Source organism: Dipteris shenzhenensis, chromosome 15, assembly GCF_047967505.1.
Source record: "Dipteris shenzhenensis isolate YYH24624 ecotype China chromosome 15, Dip_SZ_1.0, whole genome shotgun sequence".
Taxonomy (NCBI): Eukaryota; Viridiplantae; Streptophyta; class Polypodiopsida; order Gleicheniales; family Dipteridaceae; genus Dipteris; species Dipteris shenzhenensis.
The window spans coordinates 7,729,040-7,751,900 of record NC_141610.1 but is presented as its reverse complement, the minus strand read 5'-3'; the positions used below and the strand labels follow the sequence as shown (position 1 = coordinate 7,751,900).

General features: G+C 44.2%; 1 protein-coding gene across 1 annotated transcript in view; it reads right to left on the bottom strand.

Moving 5' to 3' along the window:
• Positions 1–22,861, bottom strand: part of SRS2 (P-loop containing nucleoside triphosphate hydrolases superfamily protein) — a 111,790-nt gene that overhangs the window by 74,337 nt on the left and 14,592 nt on the right. Inside the window, exon 14 of the mRNA XM_087385702.1 lies at positions 4,185–4,285. Coding sequence (XP_087241828.1) covers positions 4,185–4,285 — 101 coding nt within the window. The remainder of the gene's footprint in view (positions 1–4,184; positions 4,286–22,861) is intronic.

The window sequence follows — 22,861 nt, the reverse complement described above, 5'->3', positions numbered from 1 at the left end:
GCGTTGGGTTTATCATGATCCTCCCAAGCCATCCACTCTCTAGATACAACAGTGCGAAGCAAGCCATCATGCACTCTAATCAGCCTCTCTAATACAATGCACATATAGGCAAAGCGTGTTTGTGGAGGCTTCAATAACTCAAGGTCACTGTTAGCTCTATACATAGCCAACACCTTAGGCTTCTTTGTGACAAATCGGACCAAGGCACGAGCTGTGTCCATAAGCCCTGACACCCAATCCAACTTACCCACATCCTCAATCAGCAAATCCAAGGCAATGGGCTGCACATGGGCTCCATACGATATGTGGGAACTCCTCCTCAATCATTCTGCCCATTGACACACAATTACTTCCATTATCTATTATTACTTGTATCACATTATTCTCGCCAACATCCAAGATTGCATGCTTTATGTGACGGAAGATAAACTCCCCCGTGATACTTACACCCTGAAGCATCAACAACACGCAAGAAAGTAGTGCCCTTGCAGCATGACACCAAAATGTTAATAACATGTCTCTTCCTCACATCACTCCACCCATCAGATAGGATGCTGCAACCATACTTTGCCCAAGCCTCCTTTATGGGCTGCAATTCTGCATGCACAAGATCTACCTCCTCCTCCAATTCCTTAGTGTGCAAGGCCTCGCACATAGGGCCCTCCCACTCCTCACCAATGCGAGAGATGGCTCTCACCATGCGCCTCCATTGTGGAGTTTTGGCACCATGAAAAGGCAAATTGCATTCACAAAATGTCATCCGTATCTCCTGACAAGCTTGCTTCTTGTAGACACCTCTCATTGACTTCTTAATGTGCAGCTGTCCCATTTTTCCTCCTACAAGATGTGCTGGTTGTGCATCAGTACCTTGAACAGCACCCTGAAAAGAGGAGCTTCCATGCTCCTGCCTTGCCTTCTTCTGAGTACCACCTACTGCTTCAATTTCTTCGCTGCTCTCTTGAGCTTCATTGGCATGGACTGCAGCTTGAAGTTCAAAGCTATGTGCCACTTCTGGTGGCACTTGCTTGCAAATTTCAACTCCCTTTGCTTTTGTACCTCCCAAATGTGCCTTGATACGCTGCACACCTCCACCAAATTCCAAGCCGCAATAGTTGCAAACCATGCGCTTTATCCCTGAGTGCCATAGGAGCCCACAACAGTCATGTGGCTCCAAGTTGCATCACGTTGTCTGCCCATTGCACAAGGGGAAGAGACTCAAAGAGAGAGAGAGAGAGAGAGAGAGAGAGAGAGAGAGAGAGAGAGAGAGAGAGCTCTCAGCTAGCACAGACAAGTCCTCAAAAAATGGTTGTACAATTGCTCGTACGGTGAACGTACGGCCTATATTTGGCTGCAATCAATGAGCCCCGAAATAGATTAGCTGCTACCATAATCAACCTGCAAAGCATGAATAAAAGTACAGGACAAGTCTTGACTCACGAGAATGAGAGGTCAAGACGGCGTGCTTGCGTAGGGCGTACGGCTGTCCGTACGGTTGTACGGACGTACGGACGATGGGGATTGAGGGTTGCAAGGAACGTACGGATGGAGTACAGACGTACGGACAGGGGATTTCCAGCAACGCGTGATGGCGACACTTGCTTCAACTGTTTTGATGCAAATAGGGTCGAAATATGACCTTAGGGCCTTTTGCCCCAAAAACCACAATTTAAAAAACACATTTTTTATTTCCAAACGTTTGGAAACGTTTCAAAAACAAGGTGATAGAGATTTGGTGTTTGCTGCATTTAGTGAGAAGATGAATGCCAAGGGGGATTTGAATGCTGAAAATCAATCAAGGGATGATTCCCTTGTTGCAAGTGATACATGGTATATTGACAATGGTGCTACTAAGCACATGACTCCTCGCCAGGAGTGGTTTGAGAGCATCACACCTATTCATGGGTGACATGTTACATGTGTCAATGATGCTTCTCAAGACATCATCGGAGTTGGGCACATTCCCATTCAGCTTGATAATGGGAAAGTTAAATATATCCGAGATGTTTGGTATGTTCCAAATTTGAGGCAAAATCTTGGTCGAATTTGCCCAAGATCAACATATCTTGGTCGAATTTCAGGATAACCAATGCAAGATCAAGGATCCAAAGAAAGGATATGAGGTTGTAGCAACAGGCACATATGACAGAGGCTTATACAAGCTTGATGCTCAGCCTTATGATCAGAAGTTATTGGCTGTAGCAAACACTTCCCAAGATGATTTATGGCATGCCACGTTTGGACATGTCTATCACAAGGCATTGTCCTACTTGTACAACAATAATATGACTCAAGGAATGCCAAAATTACAGCAACCAGCAAATGAAGTATGTGAGGGATGCGTACTTGGCAAATTGCATCGCTTGCCATTCAGTAAACAAGGCAAGAATTGGGTCAAGGCAACCAGAGTGTTGTAGATAGTGCACAGTGATGTATGTGGCCCCATGACTTTCCCACGCATAGAGGAGCAAGGTACTTTGTGATCTTTATAGATGACTTCTCCAGGTTCACATGGCTTTTCTCATGAAGGAAAAATCTGAGGTGTTCTATTGGTTTCAGGAGTTCAAAGCTATGACTGAGAACCAAACCAATTCTAGAGTTGGAACACTCAACTCAAATAGAGGGGGAAAGTACATGTCACATGCATTCCAGGGATTTTTGAAGCAACATGGAACTAAACATCACTTGACATGCCCTTACACACCACAGCATAATCAACTCTCTGAGAGGAAGAATCGTACTCTCATGGAGATGACGAGATGCATGCTGAAATTCAAGAGAGTCTCAAACGCTTTTTGGGGAGAAGCAGTTGTGACAACCACTTATATTCAAAATAGATGTCCTACCAAAGACATGCACCCAGTGTTTCATGTTTCTTTTTTCTACACCTAATGACTCACTTATCAAGGGTGTTGTTTAGTTCCAAGAGAGAGAGGATAATGCAAGGCGCAAAACAACAAGAATCTTGAACCGAGGAACAAAGCAAGTACACAATCGAAAGATACCCACTGGTCTTGTTTTGCATGGCATGGTTTACCTTTATCTGAGGCGAACCGTGTACCAAATGCGAAGAGTAATTTCATCACTGAGGACTATGATGCCTAAAGAGGGAAGGAATATTATGCTCAAGCTAAGGTAACATGACCATGGAAGAGTCGGTTGGCATTTTTCCTTTGGAGGGCCAACAATCGTATATAACTTGTATTATGCTTTATGTATAAGGTCAAAGGGATTTAACGTCAAGGCCGTGGGTAAGGGCGATTTGCGCGACTAGGTGATCCTAATTATGACTTGTGCCTAGGGACAAATGTCTTAAATGGAATCCCAAGAAGGGGGCAAAAAGGAACATCTAAGTGTGACCTTATAAAATGGACGTCAACACTTTTCTTCTTCACAAGCACAAAACAGGGAATCCTAGGATGACTTAAGGCTACAATCTCAAGCACTTGACAATTCCTTTTACATAAACTTTATCAGCCTCCTCCACCTAGTTACAATTACTGCAATTATATTTCTTTGCCCATCGATCACATAAGCCAATATCTCATCATCCATGTCTGTTCCGACTACCCTTGACATATGGCATGTCAAAGATCCTCTATTATCTTTGACTAAGAAAAGGATAACAATCAAGTTTAGTTGGCACCTACATGGATTTCTACTTTTCACGTGGCAAAATCATCAACTCCACAAGGCTTCTACTACATCCTCTTCTAAAGTTCACATTCCTTCATGTGCCTTCCACACACTTGGCATATGCTCTCTCTTACATTATTGAGTACACATGGTCATAAGTCCTACTTTTTCATATGACTCTTTCTACCTATTTTCTGTAATCATATCATAATCCCAAGGTATTCATAATTTTTACACATGGTATTTACAATGATCCACTTATTTTCTCAATCCTATATCTTACACAATGGAAAATAAAGTGACACTTACCAAGACACCACTTGATCACTTGTGCCGCAATCATATTTCACACACATAAATAGATCTCATTATAAAAATAATAGATCAATACTTTTTCATCGAAATAGGTGCATATTTTAATCTAGCCCATACAAAGCATCTTTCGACACCTTGCATAATTGAAAATATATTCCATGCATCTGTGAATTAATTCATACATATGATTTGAAGCCAAAACTAAAAACTGACTAGAAAGATTTAAAAATAACTACCTTGTGAACACTGCAGAAACCTTTGCAGTAAATATCCTCCGCGCCGCCTCCAAAAAGTCACACTCTAAAGCTTTTGCAACTTTTTCCACGTGTTGAACAAGCTAGCTCCATGACACAATAAAAATTTCAAAATAATGCAAGTGGTCCCGTATGTTATAGCATGAATACACATTTATTCATAGACTTGAATATGTTTCCAAAGTGACATGAGACATTTGTCTTGCAATTGATCACTCATGTAGAAAACCACACAATAGTTTTTGTAAAGCATGTCTAGATCACACAACACCAAAATTATCAATTATTCTAAACCTTATTAGAACGACTCACATGACCCTAGATGATGGTAGTTCAATCAAAGTTATAAAAAATGGCTTCAATAACTACTAACCCAAATTACCTTCTCGATTTAAACACCTCAGGGGCAATACAAAATATTTGATAAAGAAAAGAGAAATTTTTTTTAAAACAATCAACCATGGGCATTCAAAAGAGCATTGATTACCCTTAGCTATAAATAACAAATAAAACAACTAGGATGACTACTTGCTCCAAATTAGGCTGGCCTTATCTCCCGTTTATCCCTTTCACTACCTCACTACTCCACTTCATTTTCTCTCTGTCGCTAGCCTCCCCGCTCAGCCTCTCCCGTCGCTAGCCTCCCTCTCCCGTCGCTAGCCTCTCCCTCCGTTGCTCAGCCTCCCTCTCCCGTCGCTCAGCCTCTCCACCTCCGTCGCTCAGCCTCTCTACCTCAAGTCCCTCATCTCCCTCACTCAGCCCCCCCGCTGCTCACGCTCAACGCTTCCTCGCTCAGTCCCCCCCGCTCCCTCTCTCTCTCCGCTCCCCCGCTCAACCCCCCGCTGCTCACGCTCAACGCTCCCTCGCTCAGCCCCCGCTGCTCCTTGCTCCCTCTCCCTTGCTCACGCTCACGCTCACGCTCCCTCGCCCCTCGCTCCCCGCTAACCCCTCAACCACCCCTCGCTCTCTGCTACCCCCGCTCAACCCCTCGCTCCCCTCAACCACCCCTTGCTCCCCGCTACCCCCTCACTCAGCCACCTCCCTCCCTCCTTTTCCGCTCATCCACCGCCCCCCCCTTCTCTGCTCCCCTCGCCACCATTCAAAAAGTAAAAATAAAAAATCCTCGCCATCTTAGCCTCTCCTCCTTCTCCACCTCTTGGCTGCCTCTCCACTTCAGGCTTCCGCCCTACCTCTCCACCACCTCGCACTGGACGTGCCTCCCATTATGGGGGGGGAACCGGTGCTCCCGGCTAAACACTAACACTAAGATCTGCACTCGCACCCCAAGAGAAATGGGGGACAAAGCCAAGAAAGACGAAAATAACAACAACAAAAAAAAGCAAATGACACAACTAAATTGGGAGGATGTGAACACATGTTACAACCGAAGTGGACTCGGGGTAGACAGCAAGGCAAAGGTAGGACCCGCCTCAGCTTCTTCAGCCTCTATCTCTACCTCAACCTCAACCTCAACTCCCGCTACAGTGTCAGTTTCGTTTTCAGCTCCAACCTTAGCTCCCTCTATCTCTGTCTCTACTTCGACTTCAGTCCCCGCTTCAGGCCTAGCTCTAGTTCCAGTCTCAGCCCCATCTACATCTACGATCAGTGACATACTCATGCCCATGGCGCCGACTATTGTTCCCTTTTCCTCTTCTCCTGTTACAGCTCTTGTCTTGACAAATGGCCCGCCTCAGGTGGTTTCACATTCTTTCCACATGGGGGGGGCTCCAGTGTTGTTGATTACATCATGGGATCCCCTGTCTTCACATCTCGCATTACTGACTTCACTGTAGCACCTCTCCCCCTAGGGGCTGATCATACATACCTTTTCTTTCGCATCTCCACCTCCCTTCGCACAACACCTTCCACCCCACTCACTCACTACACGAGGCTGCCATTCACACTTTTCCCCACACCACCCGCTCCACCCGCCCACCACCCCCTAGAACCGTACCCTGTAATAGTTGGTACGATGATGAGTGTAAGGCCTTACGCCATCAACTCAAATTCGAAACCAAAAACAGTCTTTCGAGCGCACCAGATACGCTACATGAATACTGTAGACTTGTACGGAGGAAGAAACTAGACTTCGTTTGTCGAAACGAGGAGGAGCTACTGAACATTTTGTTTAGTAACAACTCTAAGGACTTCTGGCAGAGATTTCTAGAAGGACGGTCCCCTCCGCCACTCACTAACACCCAGATCTGGTTTGATTATGCATGCACACTTTATGACATCCCAAATCAACCAATCCCTAGCCTCTCACACATGCCTCGTCCCACATCCTGCACCCTCTTCACTAGAGGAGGGGTAAAGGATGCTGTAATGAAACTTCATAATGGTCGAGCGAAGGATCATGAGGGACTATGCACTGAGTTCATTGCATATGGGATTAACCTCCTAGCTCCGATCTTAGCAAAGCTTTTTAATGAAGCGGTTTGTTTGGGATTTCCACACTTGGACCATTAACACTATCTCACCCATCCACAAGGCAGGGGATCCCATGAGCCCGGACAACTACAGGACCATTATGATTGGACATGTCATGTCTAAGATTTATGCATCAGTACTTGACTCCGAGATTAGCAGACTTGCAGAGTGTCGAGGACTCAGAGCAACAGGACAGGCCGGATTCCGGCGTGATCATGGAACCATGGACCACACTCTGACGCTCAGATGCATACACCTGTACGGTCCTCGTACAGCTCCCGTACGTTGTTCGTATGGTCCAGTCTACATCTCCGTACGGATCTGAACACAGTTCTGTACAGTCCCGCCTGCAACTCTGTCCAGCCGCGTGTATGCATCTCTGTATAGTTCCGTCTCCAACACCGTACACGTCTGCTGTTTTTTTTTCTGTACTTCTCCGTACAGTCCCGTGTCAGTACGCTCTTTTTCTCCTTCTTGTCTTGCCACAGTTCAATCATGGCTTCAGACTTGGATGTTTGTACATATGCTCGCAAAGAAAGACCTGCAGATGCTAAGCGTCGTCTATCAGAACCTGCATCACAAGATGATAAACTTACTGTGGAAGCTCAGTACGTGTTTGACACCCTTAAGGATGACTTTCAGCAGTCACGACAGGAATGGGGCAAACCGGTTCCAGAGGTCATGTACAAATTGAAATTGCCTTCTCTCGTGAATCCTCTCAAGAAGTTGTCTCAAACTTTAGTTATAATTTTCTTTCCAGGAAGAATCCCAGCGGCCAGCGATGTTGCGCAGTGGATTAAGTCCATCCTTGGACGATACTTTGTAGAGGGAGTGTATTTTGCTTCCAGAGGCTTTTATGAGGTGCATTTATCAGATACTTCATGCATGCTGAGGCTCCTTGAATTCTCTCCCCTGTTTTACGGCAAGCAGATGGTACATGCTATGCCCTGGTCCACAAACAAGGATTATCAAAGTCTTATACGACATCATTGTCCTGTATGGGTTGAAGTTGTTAACTTCCCAGACTATATGCGTGAAGAGTTGCTTGGCCTGGCTGCTTCTCTGGGACAGGTCATTTGTCCTCCACGGCCTATGGGAAATCGTAACAGGTTCTGCATTCTCTGGGACACTGATACACCTACCCCTCCTTCTATTGCAGTGGAAGTTGAGGGAGTGCAATTGGGAAAAAAGTATTTTGAATTGAAGTGGGGAGTGTTTGCACGAGCTTGTTTTGCCTGCCACAAGTTTGAGCATCTAGCCTCTGAATGCCCAATGGTTCTGCATCAGCCCCCTCCTAATGCCTTGCTGCCCCAAACACGGGAAATGAATGAGAATTTGCAAGCTAAGACAGCAAATAGAAATGGAGCAAAGAGTGCCAAACCAATCAATCAGGTGCAGCCACTTGCTGGAAAAGGAAAAGAGAAGACGAAGGAATCTGCGAGGATTGATCAGGAAGGCTTTCAACAACCTAAGAAGGTGGTTATATTGAAGCAACGCCCCCTTTAATCTCGTCAATGGGATGCTTCTTCTCCCTCACCCGGACAAGCTTCTACTTCAGCTCCTATCCTTCGCAATTGGGTGGGGGTATTGAAGAAGGGCATCCCCATATGTGATTCAGAAGGGGAAAATGCTATGTCTTTCATGGATCCTGAAGGAATGCAGCCCATGCAAGCAAAGGCTTTGCCTCTCTGATGTCTTGTTTTATTATGATACCTTGCTGTATATATCTTTCTTATGTCCCAAACACTTAACTGCTTTACATACAATGTAAAGAGCCTCTGCAATGTCTCCAAGTGGAGGCTTTTCTGAAATTATGTACATAAAATGCAGCCAGATATTGTTTCTTTGCAAGAACCTAATCAACACTCTATGGTTGGTCATCATGATCACTTTGGCGGTTATGATATATATTATGCTGGTACCACTACCTACTCCTGTGTATGCATACTGGTTAGACATGAGCTGGAACCTCGGTTAGCATTCAGTGACAGCAGTGGCAGATGGATGGTCATACAATATAATGTCAATGGTGATATTTTTGAGTTTGCATCAGTTTATGCTTCCCAGACCTCTACCATGAGGGCTTCATTATGGGATTCTTTATGCAGATATCCATGGAGATCCAATGCATTCATCTGTGGAGATTTTAATAATTCCCCTCTACCAAGAGATAACACCACTTCAAGATCTCATATGCTATCATTAGAAAGGCAAAAATGGGATAGCATGCTACTTTCTGTGCAAGCTGAAGATTTATGGCTGCTTCTCCAAGGGTCAGTGCCTGGATATACTTTTCATCATAATGCACTTACTACACACTGGGCAAGGCTTGACAGATGGTATTTGTTTTACCCACAACAATTTGCAGATTTTAGCCCTCATCTCTTCATAGATTTCTCATTGGGCTTGTCAGATCATGCCCCGTTGTGGATGAATTTGCACATTGGCATGCCTCTGGATGATTTGCCACCCCTTTCCAGTAGATTGCTGCATGTTAATCAGGCTTACTTCCGACATTACTATTTCCAGCAAATGATCAGACTTGCAATTCATCCTTTTCCTTTGCATGCCCAAGAGGACATGAATTATGCTTGGGATAGTTTTGTTTCTCGTATACAGAATGTCATTAGTGAGTATGGCACCTGGCATATGACTGAATGGAGGAATGAGGTTAAATGGGAAAAAAGGACAGCACAACAATTGATTGAACTTTCTCAGTCAAGGCCTCTCTCTGATTCAGAAAATGATTCCCATTCACATGCTCGGATTAAATTGACTGCTAATGATCAGAGGAAATTGCACAAATGGCAGATTAGAGCAAGAATGAAGCCCCTCGTGGATAAGGACTGCTCATCAAAAGCCTTTTTCCAAGGCCTGCATGCTACTCGAAAGAAAAACTCATGTCTAAGGGTAAGGAAGCTAGATGGCTCTTGGACGCACTCTTTCTCTGATCTCCAAGATGAATGTCAAAATTATTTCCAAAAATTGTTCTCTGCTCCTGGTTCTCCATCAAATCAAATGACTGGTGCGAGGATTGAAATCCTCCAATATGTTTTTGAAATAGTGGAAATGGATGATGCTCTTACCTTGGAGAGACCTTTCACTGATACAGAACTTGATAATGCATTGTTCCACCTCAGCAAATACAAGTCCCCTGGCTGGGATGGCCTTACGGTGGAATTTTATATTTCTTTTTGGGATGATTTGAAAGATGTCATCTTGCAAATGATCAATGTTGCCTGGCAAGAAAATCAATTACCGCACTCTTGGAAGCATGGCATAGTCAAACTTGTGCCCAAAAAACATGTGTGACCATATGTCAGATTGGAAGCCTATTACTTTGATGCCTGTAGCTTACAAACTCATTGCCAAAATGATTGTGTATAGGCTTCACGGGATACTGAAAGCGGGCCTTCATCCTCATCAGTATGGGTTTGTGCCGCGAAGACAAATCCATGACAATATCTCCAATGCATTGACTGCAATTGAATATGCTAAGTACTCGCATCAAGATGTGCTCATATTGCTAAGGCATTTGGCACTGTTCAATGGGATTTTATCTCTCAAATCATGACAAAGTTGGGCTTTGGTCCAAAAATAGCAAATGCAGTTTACCAGCTTTATTCTAGCTCTACTTCTCAGTGCATTCTTGGGGATCATCTATCTCGGTCATGGACATTGGATAGATCAGTTAGACAGGGCTGCACTCTTAGTGCTCTCTTCTATGCCATTGCGACTCATCCCCTCTTAATGTATCTTGATCATCTTACAAACACAGGACAGATGACTGGTCTTAAAATCCCTAGGGCTGCATCTTTTTTGGCACAAGCATATGCTGATGATTCCTTCTTTATGCCACAAAATTCTCCCCGGGAAGTTCACATGCTTATGACCACTCTATCATTGTATGGATTGGTAGCGGGATTGCATGTTAATTTTGACAAATCTAAATTGCTTCCCCTGAAACAATGTGACTGGCATTCTATTCTCTGGCCAGGTCAAGTGGTGCATTCCAAAGATGTAGTCAGGCATTTGGGATCTCCTATAGGATGGCATATCACCAGGAAGCGGTAGTTAAAATGGATCTTCCAAAGACTTCAACATAAACTGGAATACTGGAAAATTTCTACTTGGCCACTTCATGTCAGGCTCAGAATAGTACAATGCATTGTAATGTCCTATGTCCAGTTCTTTTTGCCTTTGCTGCATTGGTCATAACAAAAACTGCTGTGAAAGCATTGAGACTGATGAAGATGGAAATGGTGTGCTCTCCTAGGATGCATGGTGGACTTAATATCCTCAATATAAGATATCATGTACTTGCAACGAAGGCGACTATGCTCCATACCTTTTTCCGCCAACAACAGCCATGGACTTGTATGATAGCATCCATGTGTGTCAACATGAGGACTTCTGCTTATTGTCACGATCTGTGACGTATTCCTTTCTCTATATCTAGACTTATGGATGGTTTGATAAATGGACACTTGTGGAAGGGTATGCCCTTTCGACGGGACACTTCCTATGAGGCACAACCCTTGCTCTTTCGACGGGACACTTCTGTGAGGAACAACCCTTCACAAGAGACACTCCTATTGTAATGTACCCTCTCATCAAGGGTCACACCCTTCACAAGGGATACACACCTCTTCATGCACATACACTTTGGAGTACACACCTTTTCATGTGTGACTCTTCACTCTCTATTTAAGAGAGGCCCAATTGTATGGATGACACACAACAAATACCCTACAGGCATTCAAGCAATACAATTATTCCTTGTTCTCTGCTATTTCAGTCTCCTTTCTGTTCCTTAGCACATTTCTAAATATAGTAAATCTAGGATTTCTTACAGTGGTATCAGAGCAAAATTCGCTCCTGCTTGTAGGAAATGCCCCCCACCTCTAGCGCCGATCTGATACATCTTTTCCGCTAGAAGGATATCCGTGCACATTGTGCATGGAAGAGATGGAGAGGATGAGCGTAAAAATTTTTCGCGCCAACCCTGCCTAAAGTCATCTATGGCCTCTCCATCTCCCACACATCACGAGTTGATGTGAATGGACACGACAAAAATCATGTCTTTTCAAGTGCTTGGGCTGTCCCAAAACCAAGGGACGCACCTTTTTCACCATCGGACACACCTTTTGATGAAGAGTCTCGACTCCTCACCCAAGGGACACACCCCATCGTGGACAAAAAGGACACACCTATTCATGTAGGGACACCCCTTTTAAAAACAGGGACACACCCCTTCATGAAAAGGTGCACCTATTCCAAGGGTCACACCCCTTCGAATAGGCACACCTTTTAGGCACCAAGCACTTATAAAAAGGGTACCTAGAGGGGTTAAAATGGAAAACCCAGCCCCAAACCTTAGGTTTACCCTAGCTACCCAAGGGTTAAATAAACCCACCCTTTAATTTTTGGGCAACCACCCAATGTAGGCAGCCCAAACAAAAAGACAAAAGGGACGTACCTTTTCAATGCCCTACAGTTTTCGCCATTTCACTGCCAGCCCTGCTTGCGCCATCTCGCTGCCAGCCCCTGCTTGCGCCATCTCGCTGCCAGCCCCTGCTTTCGCTATTTCGCTGCCAGCCCCTGCCCTCACCATTTCGCTGCCAGCCCCCTCGCCATCTGCAGCCCCTAGTCTCGCTGGTTTTTCGGCCCTGTTTCCTGCCGGCCTGCAGCGTGAGCACAGCGCCAGCCAGCCATTCTGCCGCAAATCAGCCTGCACCCAGTTTTTCGCCATTGACAGCCTTGCCTCCCCCTTTCTGTTTCACCAGTCTTTCTTGACATCAGCAGCCTGGTGCGCCAGCCCCTATTGCAATCCAGGATTGGGTACCTGCAGCCTGTTGCGCCATTGATAGCCTGCTCCCCTTGTTTCACCACCTTTTTCCTGCCAGATCAGCAGCAGTTTCAGCCTCCTATCGCAATGAAGACAGCCTATTAAATGCTAGGCCCAGATCTGCTCCTCGCCACCCATTGCAACATGGACCTCCGGACAGAAATCTGCAGGCCTCTTCTACGCAACAATTTGGTAGATTAAATTAATGCCAGGTGGAGTCTTTTCATTCTGCTTTTAAGGATTCTCTTGTCATTCTCCAATTACAGCAAATGAAAGACGCTCCCTTAAAGCATGGAAACCCCTGGTAACTCACATGGCATTTCAAGGACACCTCAGGCATCATCTACCACACAATATCGTGTTCAGATTGCACAACCAGCCCATTTCGGAGCTTTGGCATCGTGGGTCTTCTGTGTCACGTGCCCTCCTAGTGATTTGGACCACATCCTATACCTTCTGAGTGAGGCACCTCAGTTACATTACTTCCTCAGCACAATCCAGGTTGTGTTCCACGAGACACGAAGATACCCCGAACCCGATATTCCTCAAGAGTTTGCTGTCCATCTTTGGAGAGAATTTTACCCCTCACCTTTGGCATCTCCAGGGTACTCTCCACCTCCTTCAGCTCCCAGATATCCTCCTATACAGGTTGTACCTTCCCCAAGACAATATTTACACTCTGAAGGCACTCCTTCTCTTGGATATCCTCCACTTCCCACAGCAGCTCCTTATCCCTTCTCAGATCCGTGGACTTTGCAACCTACTCCTGTCCTCTCACGAGCAGTAACACCACTTTCGGCATCACCAATGTTACCTCAGACAGGACCTCCTTTACCAGATTTCCATGGGTGGTTCCATCCTGCCTCGCCTGCTCCCTCCAACATGAGCAACCTCAGGGAGCAGCCCGAATCTTCTTCCAGGAATGGTACAAACTAGAGCGCAAGTTCGCGCTTTTCTCACAGGGATCTCCGATATGTCGCAACGCTCGTGTGAAGCCTCTCCGAAGATCAAAGACTCAAGTCCAAAAAAGACCCTGAAGTCAACGTACAAGGTGAAACACTACTACAACTTCAAATTTCCCAGCTTCAGGACAGCATCTCCGACTTGGTCCAGAAAGTTCAACAAGTTCAAGATTCTCGCAGTACCACACATACAGAGGATGACGTGATGCAACTAGACGACTATGCGGATTCATTCCCACCAAAGGTAGAAAACACTGAACTACGTGCCCTCTACCGTTTACTTCAAGCTTCCAAAACTAAAAGACTTGACATCAAACTTCCGGAAGCCTACACTGGTCAACGCAATCGCCGAACAGTTGATCAATGGCTCGCAAAAATGCGCATGTATTTTGATACTGTTGACCTCACTGAAGGCAAAAAGATCGCCTTGGCAACCTCCTTCCTCAAGGATACAGCTTTTCTATGGTGGCAAAGACGCATAAAGGACAGCAAAAGTGTGTTAACATGGGAACGTTTTAAACACCTGCTCTGTAAGCAGTTCATACCTGCCAATGCGGACTTCCAAGCACGTTCAAAACTCCGACAGTAAAAGTCTCAGTTTTTCGAAATCGCAGCTCCTATGTCTGAATTATTGAAAAGCACAACAGTTTTTCAGTGGCTTCCCGAAACAAAGTATAGTTTCCAACAACTCAAGCAAGCACTCACTACCACACCAGTTATGGCTATTGCTGACCCAAACCTTCCATTTGAGGTCATGACCGACGCTTCTGACATCGGTACAGGAGCAGTCTTGATGCAAGAAGACAGAGTTATTGCTTTTGACAGCCATAAACATTCTGATATCCAAACCCGATACCCGGTTTATGATAAGGAGTTTCTTGCCGTTGTACATGCTTATCGCTCTTGGAAACATTATCTCATGGGAGCCGACTCGGTGGTCAAGACACACCTTTTCATGTGTGACTCTTCACTCTCTATATAAGAGAGGCCCAATTGTATGGATGACACACAACAGACACCCTATAGACATTCAAGCAATACAATTATTCCTTTTTCTCTGCTATTTCAGTCTCCTTTCTGTTCCTTAGCACATTTCTAAATATAGTAAATCTAGAATTTCTTACACTTATGAAGGTTGTCATTGGGAGATTTGTAGGGAGTTCTCTACTGCTCTGATACTTGACTGGAAACAAGTACTTTCTAAGGTCAAATGGGCTCCTGATAATTGCTCGGGGACAAACTCAATGAGAAAAGAAAGTATTCATTGGAGTGCCATCTTTGAAATTCCATCGCTTTACAGGAACCTGTTCGGGCATACACTCTCATGAAATTGGGAATTAGATACATACATGATGTGGTAGATAATCAAGGCTATGTCTTATCTTTTCCTCAGGCCACTGCTTCCTATGCATTGGGAATGCACCATAGGTCGATATGGAAGAAAATTGCTGATTTGTTACATCCTTTTCTACATGTTCCCCCTGTGGCTGACACAGACAGGCTATTGGATTGGCAATTGCAACCCTCTGCTACATGCTCTCATCTTGTTCCTCTGTCTGCCTTGACCTCCATCAAAGCCTACAGGCTTCTTCAGCCTGCTCCATGGATTCAGCAATATGCTAATACTCTGTGGCATATCAGGAAGCCCCTCTCATGGTGACGGAAGAATCTCTCGATATCATGGAAGTGTAAAATGCCTTAGAAACAAAGACTTTTTCTTTGGAGATGCATGACAGGCACATTGTCAGTGGGAGTCACACTTGCCAAACGACGCATTGCACCATCCACATGTTTAAGATGTCAGGCTTCTTCAGAGACTGTCCCTCATTTGCTTTGGCACTGCCCGTGTTCTAGGAACCTCTTCGGGAGAATTCCAGATCATCTTCGGCTCCGTTTCCCAAGTCACAAATTTGGGAAACATTTTTGGTTATTTGGCAGATTTATGAGGTCTTTGTCTCAATACTCACTATTTCTCTCTTGGGTGAGATATTGGGCTCTTTGGACAATCTGGAATGAGCATAATTTGGCATACTTGGGTCGGCAGATTCACAAGTCATATGAATCTTTCTGAGCCTCATTGCGACAATCTTTATATGATGCCTGCCATGAGGGTGATATAGATGCTTCTTGCATAGAGCTTTTCTTTTTATGTTTCTGATCTTTGGGATACTCTCCATTTTGGAGACTTCCCATCTTGTAAATTTATGAGCATATAAATACAGCACTGGATATTACTAAAAAAAAAGTGTGTGTGTGTGTGTGTGTGTGTATGTGTGTGTGTGGTGTGTGTGTGAGAGAGTGTGTGTGTGTGTGTGAGAGAGAGAGAGAGAGAGTGAGTGTGGGTGAGAGAGAGAGAGAGAGAAGAAGCCTTGCAGAACAGCTCTAGAGCCTCCCGCGACCAGCCCGTGAGCATCCGCTCCCTGTTGCGCTGCATCAACGCCCAAAAATCGGTCTTTTGGAGCAGTCAACAGCCGCCGTACAGCCCGTCAGACTTCCGTACGGATTCCGTACAGCTGTACCGCCTGTACGGCCAATTCCGCCTACTGCAGGTTGCTGCTCCCACTTCATCTCCGGTTCTTGGATCGTTTTCCATGCAAGGTTCTACTTGCGGACTACATCTACGCACTGATCTTGAAGGCCTTCGCTCCCGTTTCTCTCCTCTTCAGTCTTTGGGTCTGCTGCACCTTTCCCATCGCCAAAATCTTCCCTTTTCCTCGGAAATATAGTTCATCTGGGGTTTTTTGCTGTTTTTTTCTCTCTTTTTCCTCTACAAAACTGTTTTTTATCTTCTCTCGACCTCTACATTCCTCTTTCCCTTCTTTCTTTTTACAAATATACTCTTTTTCTCTTCTCTGTGGGCTTCCTGTGGGCTTTTTTTGGGACTGGCTTTTTTTCCTCCACTACCACTTTACAGGTACCTCATTTCTGAGTTCCTTTTTTACAAAGCTATGGCTGAATATTCCTATGAAAAAAACTTTCAAAAGGAACGTTCGGTTCCCTGCAAGAAGCAAAAGCAGGCTGAGGGTCAGCATGACCCGGTACATGATACTCTGGAGGCCCAACTGGTCTATGATGTCATGCATTAAGGATTTGCAGACACAAGGAAAGAGTGGAAAGACTCGGTTCCATCAGTTGGCCTCATGGTGGAAGTAGATGAAGTTGTGGATCCAGTCAGAGAATATGCTAAAAATGCAGTCATTTTATTTTTTCCAAGCCGGATGCCACATGCTGTAGAGATAGGCAACTGGTTGACTCACACATTGGCTGGCTCGTTTGTTCACAAAGTGCACTATGCAGCCAGGGGTTTTTTTGAGGTTATTATGGTGGATGAGATACACAGACAAATGCTTTTGGAACATTCGCCCCTCTTTTTTGGGCAGCAAATGATGCATGTACTGCCATGGTCTCCCACAAGGGATTATCAGGCTTTAATCCGACACAGATGCCCGGTCTGGGTTGAGGTTGTAGACTTCCCACAATGCATGGCCTCACTCTTTTCTAAAATTACAGCATCTTTAGGCAAAGTCGTCTGCCCACCACGGCCTAATGGCAACTCGAATCGATTTTGCATTCTTTGGGATACTGATAATCCCACACCTGACTCCTATTCAGTCACAGTGAATAATGTGGACATGGGAAGTGCTTTTTACAAACTGAAATGGGGATTATTTGCAAGGGCTTGTTTTGACTGCAAAAAATTTGGACACATGGCTTCACAGTGTCCAATGAATCAGCATAAAATGCCTCCTGCTGCTTTGCCGGTTCAAATGCCTACCAAAGATGCTCCTACCTCTATTGCAAATAAAAACAAAGGTAGTAGACAATTTTCTGGAATTCATGATAAAGGCAAAGCTCCAGTGGTTTCAAATGGGAATGTTTCTTCACATTCATCTCCTGCTATTCAACCCTCGACAAAAGGACAGAAACCTCCAACTGATGGATGGCAAAGTCCAAGAAAAGTTATTTCTGCTCGAAGACTTCCACCCCCTCGCACTTGGAATGGTGCGTCTTCTAGTGGAAACACCCCAGAGGTCAATACAAGAATTGGGATCACATGGGCTGCAGTGACAGCTAGCAGAACACTCTTCCCTGAAGAAGAGGTTGCTGCTTTGCTGTCTACTCCTCAGGTGGATACTTCAACTCAGGGAAGAGGCCTTGACCCTGAGATAGAAATGCAGGGCTGACATCCATGAAATTTGCTGTTGTACATAGTTGTTATATTGCTATAAATATCTGTAAATATATTGCTCATATCAAATGTTTTACACTCAATGTCCAGGGGATGTGTGACAGTAGGAAATGGAAAACAGTGTGGCTGTACATCAACAGATTTCAACCTGACATAGTGGCATTACAAGAACACAACCAACATGTCTATGCAGGAAAGACATGACACTACTGTGGCTATGATATTTTCTATGCTGGGGAGCACTCTTTCTCAAGGGTGGTCTTTCTGATCAAACATGAGCTTCACCCAGTTATTGCTTTAAATGACAACAAAGGCAGATGGCTTGTTCTTCAATACATTATTCGAGAAGAGATGTTTGAATTTGCTTCTGTTTATGCACCTCAATCCTCTAGAGAAAGAACTGCAGTTTGGGATGCCATGCAACAATATCCATGGAGATATCATGCCTTTATATGTCGGGATTTCAATAATGCTCCTCAACAGGGTGACAATACCTCCAGACATACTCATATGTTAACCCCTAAAAGACATGCATGGTCTCAATTACTGATGCGTCTGGATTTGGTTGACCTTTGGAAGGAATTGCAACCTTTATCACCTGGATACACCTTCCAAGATAATGCCCTTTCTACTTATCAGGCACGTCTGGATCCATGGTATAGTGTAGCTCCGCAACAAAATGGGAATTTTACATGCAAAATGTGGATTGATTATGCCTTTGTGCATTCAGATCATGCACCTCTATGGTTGCGGTTATCCTTTCATGCTATGCCAGATGATAGATTGCCACAAAGGCGACATCTAATCGTGAACAATAGCTACTTGCAACATGCTACTTTCAAGGCCATGGTTACTGAAGCATCTCATTCTCTGTCTTCTCGCAGCCATATTCATATTGATGATGCCTGAGATTCTTTTGTTTCCCCAAAATGCAAGTAGTGATTCGAGGTTATGGCAAGTCTTACATGAAGACTATGAGGGAAACTATTGCTTAGGCCAAACTCACTTGTCAAGACCTCACTGAACTCAGCCATCTTCGTTCGTTGTCCCTGCATGAGCAAACAACACTATGCCAAGCCAGACATTGTCTTAAACTCAATGATCACAGAAAACTGGCTAAATGGGAGACTAGAGCAAGACAAAGAGCCTTTACAGATAAAGGCTGCTCTTCCAAAGAATTTTTCAAAAGCCTGCATTAGAGGAGATTAAAAACAGAAATTTGCAAGGTGCTCATGCCTGATGGATCATGGACCACCTCGCGGTCACAGCTTGCTTCTGTTTTTGTGCATCATTTCGCTCAGCAATTTGGCTCTGCAGTTCCTCCCTCACAGCAAGTTTTGGTTGCACGAAATTTACTGTTGCAGCATGTTTCTCCTATTATTTCCACTACTCAAGCTTTGGAATTGGAGGAACCTTTTACTGAGAGGGAACTGTCAGATGCAATCAAATCCTGCGGCAGATGGAAATCTCCAGGATGGGATGGTCTTACAGTCGAGTTTTTTCTAGAACATTGGCCTCTTTTGAAGCATACATTGCTACATATGGTGAATGCTGCATGGCAAAATCAGAAAATGCCAAACACATGGAAGAGAGGTCTTATTAAACTCCTTCCAAAAAAGCAAATTTGTGAATCTTTGGCAGACTGGAGACCTATGCCAGTTATTTACAAAGTCACTACAAAAATGATTGTCGATCGGCTAAAGGGGTTTTTACATGATGGGTTGCATCCTGCCCAATATGGCTTTGTCCCGCGTAGGCATATCACAGATAACATTGCTAATGCCTATGTTGGAATTGAATATGCCAAATACACGCAGCAGGATGTTTTATTATTGCAAGTTGATATTGTCAAAGCCTTTGATACTGTTAAGTGGGATTTTATTTCATCGACTATGCAGGCATTGGGATTTGGCACAAAAATGCAGCAAGTTATCACTTGGCTATATCAAGATAGTAAAGCTGCCTGCATACTTTCAGGGGATATTTCTACATCCTGGACTCTTGGTTGTTCTGTTAGGCAAGGATGTCTCCTAAGTGCTTTACTTTTTGGCATAGTCACTCATCCAATGCTTCAATATCTGGGCCATCTTTTGAACACTGACCAGTTGCATGGTTTGGAGATTGCTGGCAGTCATAGCATGATCGCTCAAGCACATGCTGATGATTCATTATTTACCCCAAAAAATACTCGGAGTGATCTGTCCATGATTATGCAGGCTCTTTCTACATATGGATTGGCTACTGGTCTTCGGGTAAATTTTCAGAAATCAAAATTGTTGCCGTTGCATGAACAAGAATGGCACAGTCTTCTGTGGCCTGGGGAAATTGTCCCCGCTTCTCAATTCATTCGACATCTTGGCTATCCTTTAGGTTGGGGACTCACCCGTTCCCAACAAATTGATTGGGTGCTAACAAAGTTGAGGGCAAAACTTGAATATTGGAAGCTTGCAACTTGGCCACTACATGTTCGTTTGTGAATCGCACAATCCATTTTGATAGCATACATATAATTTTATCTGCCTCTCATTATGTTCACTAAGGCAGAGCTGGTTTCCTTTATGTCAGCTATCATGAAAATTTTCTGGTGTTCAAAAAATGGCAAGAAAAGTCTCAGATTGCTCTCTATGCATCGTCTCTGTTTTCCAAAGATGCACGGGGGTCTCAACATTCTCAATATTCAAATGCATTTACTTGCTCACAGAGAAAAAAGGATGTTGCAATTTATGCAAGGAGATCAGCCTTGGGCTTTCATGATCCGCTCTCTCTTATTACATATTCATACTTCTGCCTTTGGGCATTGGCAACCTACTCAATGGGATTTCCTATTTGGCTCTATCCAAGGCAAGATCAGAGGCTGCCCTTTGTCTCTCGCCTGCTTCTCGACTGGAAACATATCTTATCCCACTTAAAATGACATGGCTGAGATTCTCTGTCGGGAAACTCTTTGAGGGCTGAGAATATTTATTGGTCTAAAGTATTCCACCCTTCTTTGGCCATTCAAGAACCTAGACGTTCTTATTTTCTCTCCTTCAAAGGCATTTCATCTGTGGCGGATGTACTTCAGGATGATGGCACACTTTTATCTTTTTCTATGGCTGCTAGCAAATACGGTTTGGGAGCTCATTATCGTCCTTTATGGCACAGGATTTCAGCAATGCTTCAACCGTTCTTGCAGGTACCTCGCTTGGAACTTCAGAATAGGCTTGAGGATTGGATTTTACTCTCTTCCTCCTCTTCAGCCCGTCTCTTGAAGCTCTCACATATCACAGTGTCATCTTTGTATAAAGTGTTATTACCTCCGCCTTGGATTTCTGACAGAGCAAATACTGTTGGCATATGGATCGCCCACTCATAGTTACCAGCCGAAACGGAAACGGAAGAAATGGAAGAAACGGAGTTTCCGGGCCCCGCCGAAACAGAAACGGAAGAAACGGCAATATGATACAATTTATATATAAAAATTTATTTTTTATACATAATATAATTATCAATAGAGTGCAAATCATACATAATACAAATTACAATTATCTATACTTAAAGCTTCAGCCTTCAAGCATCAATGCATCATTCATGCCTCTATGATTCTAAATTCTTGAATGATGCTTCAATAATCTGAAATCAACATGTAGCATGAGTCATGACTAATAAGTTTGGCATTACAAGAATCTGAAATTTAAAAGTTTGAAGTACTTTAAAGTTTAAACTTAGCACACAAGTTGAAACTTGAAACTTGAAAGTATCCAATGTCCAGACTCCATAGATGATCATGATTCATGATCCACAAATTTCATGATCATGACTCATGACTCATGAGTCATGCAAGACTCAAAATTAAAGCACCCATGGGCCATGGATGATATTAAAAAAAGCAGCAAGACTACTAATCATCTGCATCATCCATGGACTCCTCGTCATCGTCATCGTTTGCATCCTCAGATAAGCTTGAGGCATCTGTGTCACTGTCTGAAGAAGAATCATCAACATCAGGATCAGGACCATCGGGTGCAACTGAAGTACTAGCACCATCTCCAGATGGTTGAGTGTATGATCGTGTGTGGTGTGCTGGTGCTGACAGCTCCTCATACAACATGGTGTATATGTCCAGCTCCTCCCATGGGATATCTAGTATGGCCTTCATCTTCTCCACGTCCACCTTGTCTACATTCACTTGGCGAGGTTCGGGGCAACCGGCGGCGAACTCAAGGAGACGGAGGTTGCAATGACAAAACACCAACCACTCCAATTGAGCCGTGCTCAATCTGTTCCTCTTCTTTGTGTAAAAGAGGGCCCAAGTGCTCCAGTTCCTCTAACAAGGACCGGAACTGCAGTCCTGTGAGAGAACACGTATAGCAAGGCGTTTTTGCCATAAGCCAATTAAGCCGAGATAAGTATCAGGAACTTGATAACTTTAAACATATTTGTAGTAGATAAAACTTCAAATTACTTAACGACTAAGCTCTAACTAGTGGCGTTGGAACTTGTCTCTTAGACTCTTACCAAAGTAGGAGTACAGTTGCCATATTTCTCCTACCAAGAGACAGGTTGCAACTGTGTCTCTCGGAGCCTAGCCGTAGGTCGACCAAAGGAGAGGCTGTGATTGCGGAACAATAGAAGATCATCCTCCATTCTTCGTTGCATCTCCAAGTCACCACCCGTCCAATTTTGTAGATACTGTTGCATCCCCTCCTCCAACTCGTCATTCTCATATTGCTCTTGACTACGCCAAAGGGGATGCAATACATGTGCCACCGCATGGATTGGGCGATGGAACCAATTCCACCACTTATTCCATATAGCACGGATGGACTCAACCCTAAATCATGCCACAAGAAATTGGAATGCATTATGCATGCAAAATTCATAGACTATAGATAATAGTACATACATAATATATATCTGAAAATTCCAGACTTCATGATAACAAATTGCAATTTAGTAACTGCAATAATTATACATATTACAAAGGTAAAAAGTCTTACTTATCAGGCGATAGGGAAGTGTTTCTGTTGAGGGCCTCTCCAATCTTGTCCATAAACTCGTACAAGAGCCCTAATGTGCTTCCCTCCATGTCCGTGATGCGAAGCACCGTCTAGATAGGATTAATCAATTTGATTAATGCCTCCGCCTGATTCCACCAAGACTCATCCATGATCATGCGGAAAAATTTGATAGACTTTGCTTGGCCTCTATCATCCCAATCTCCCCACTCCCGAGACACAACCGTGCGCAA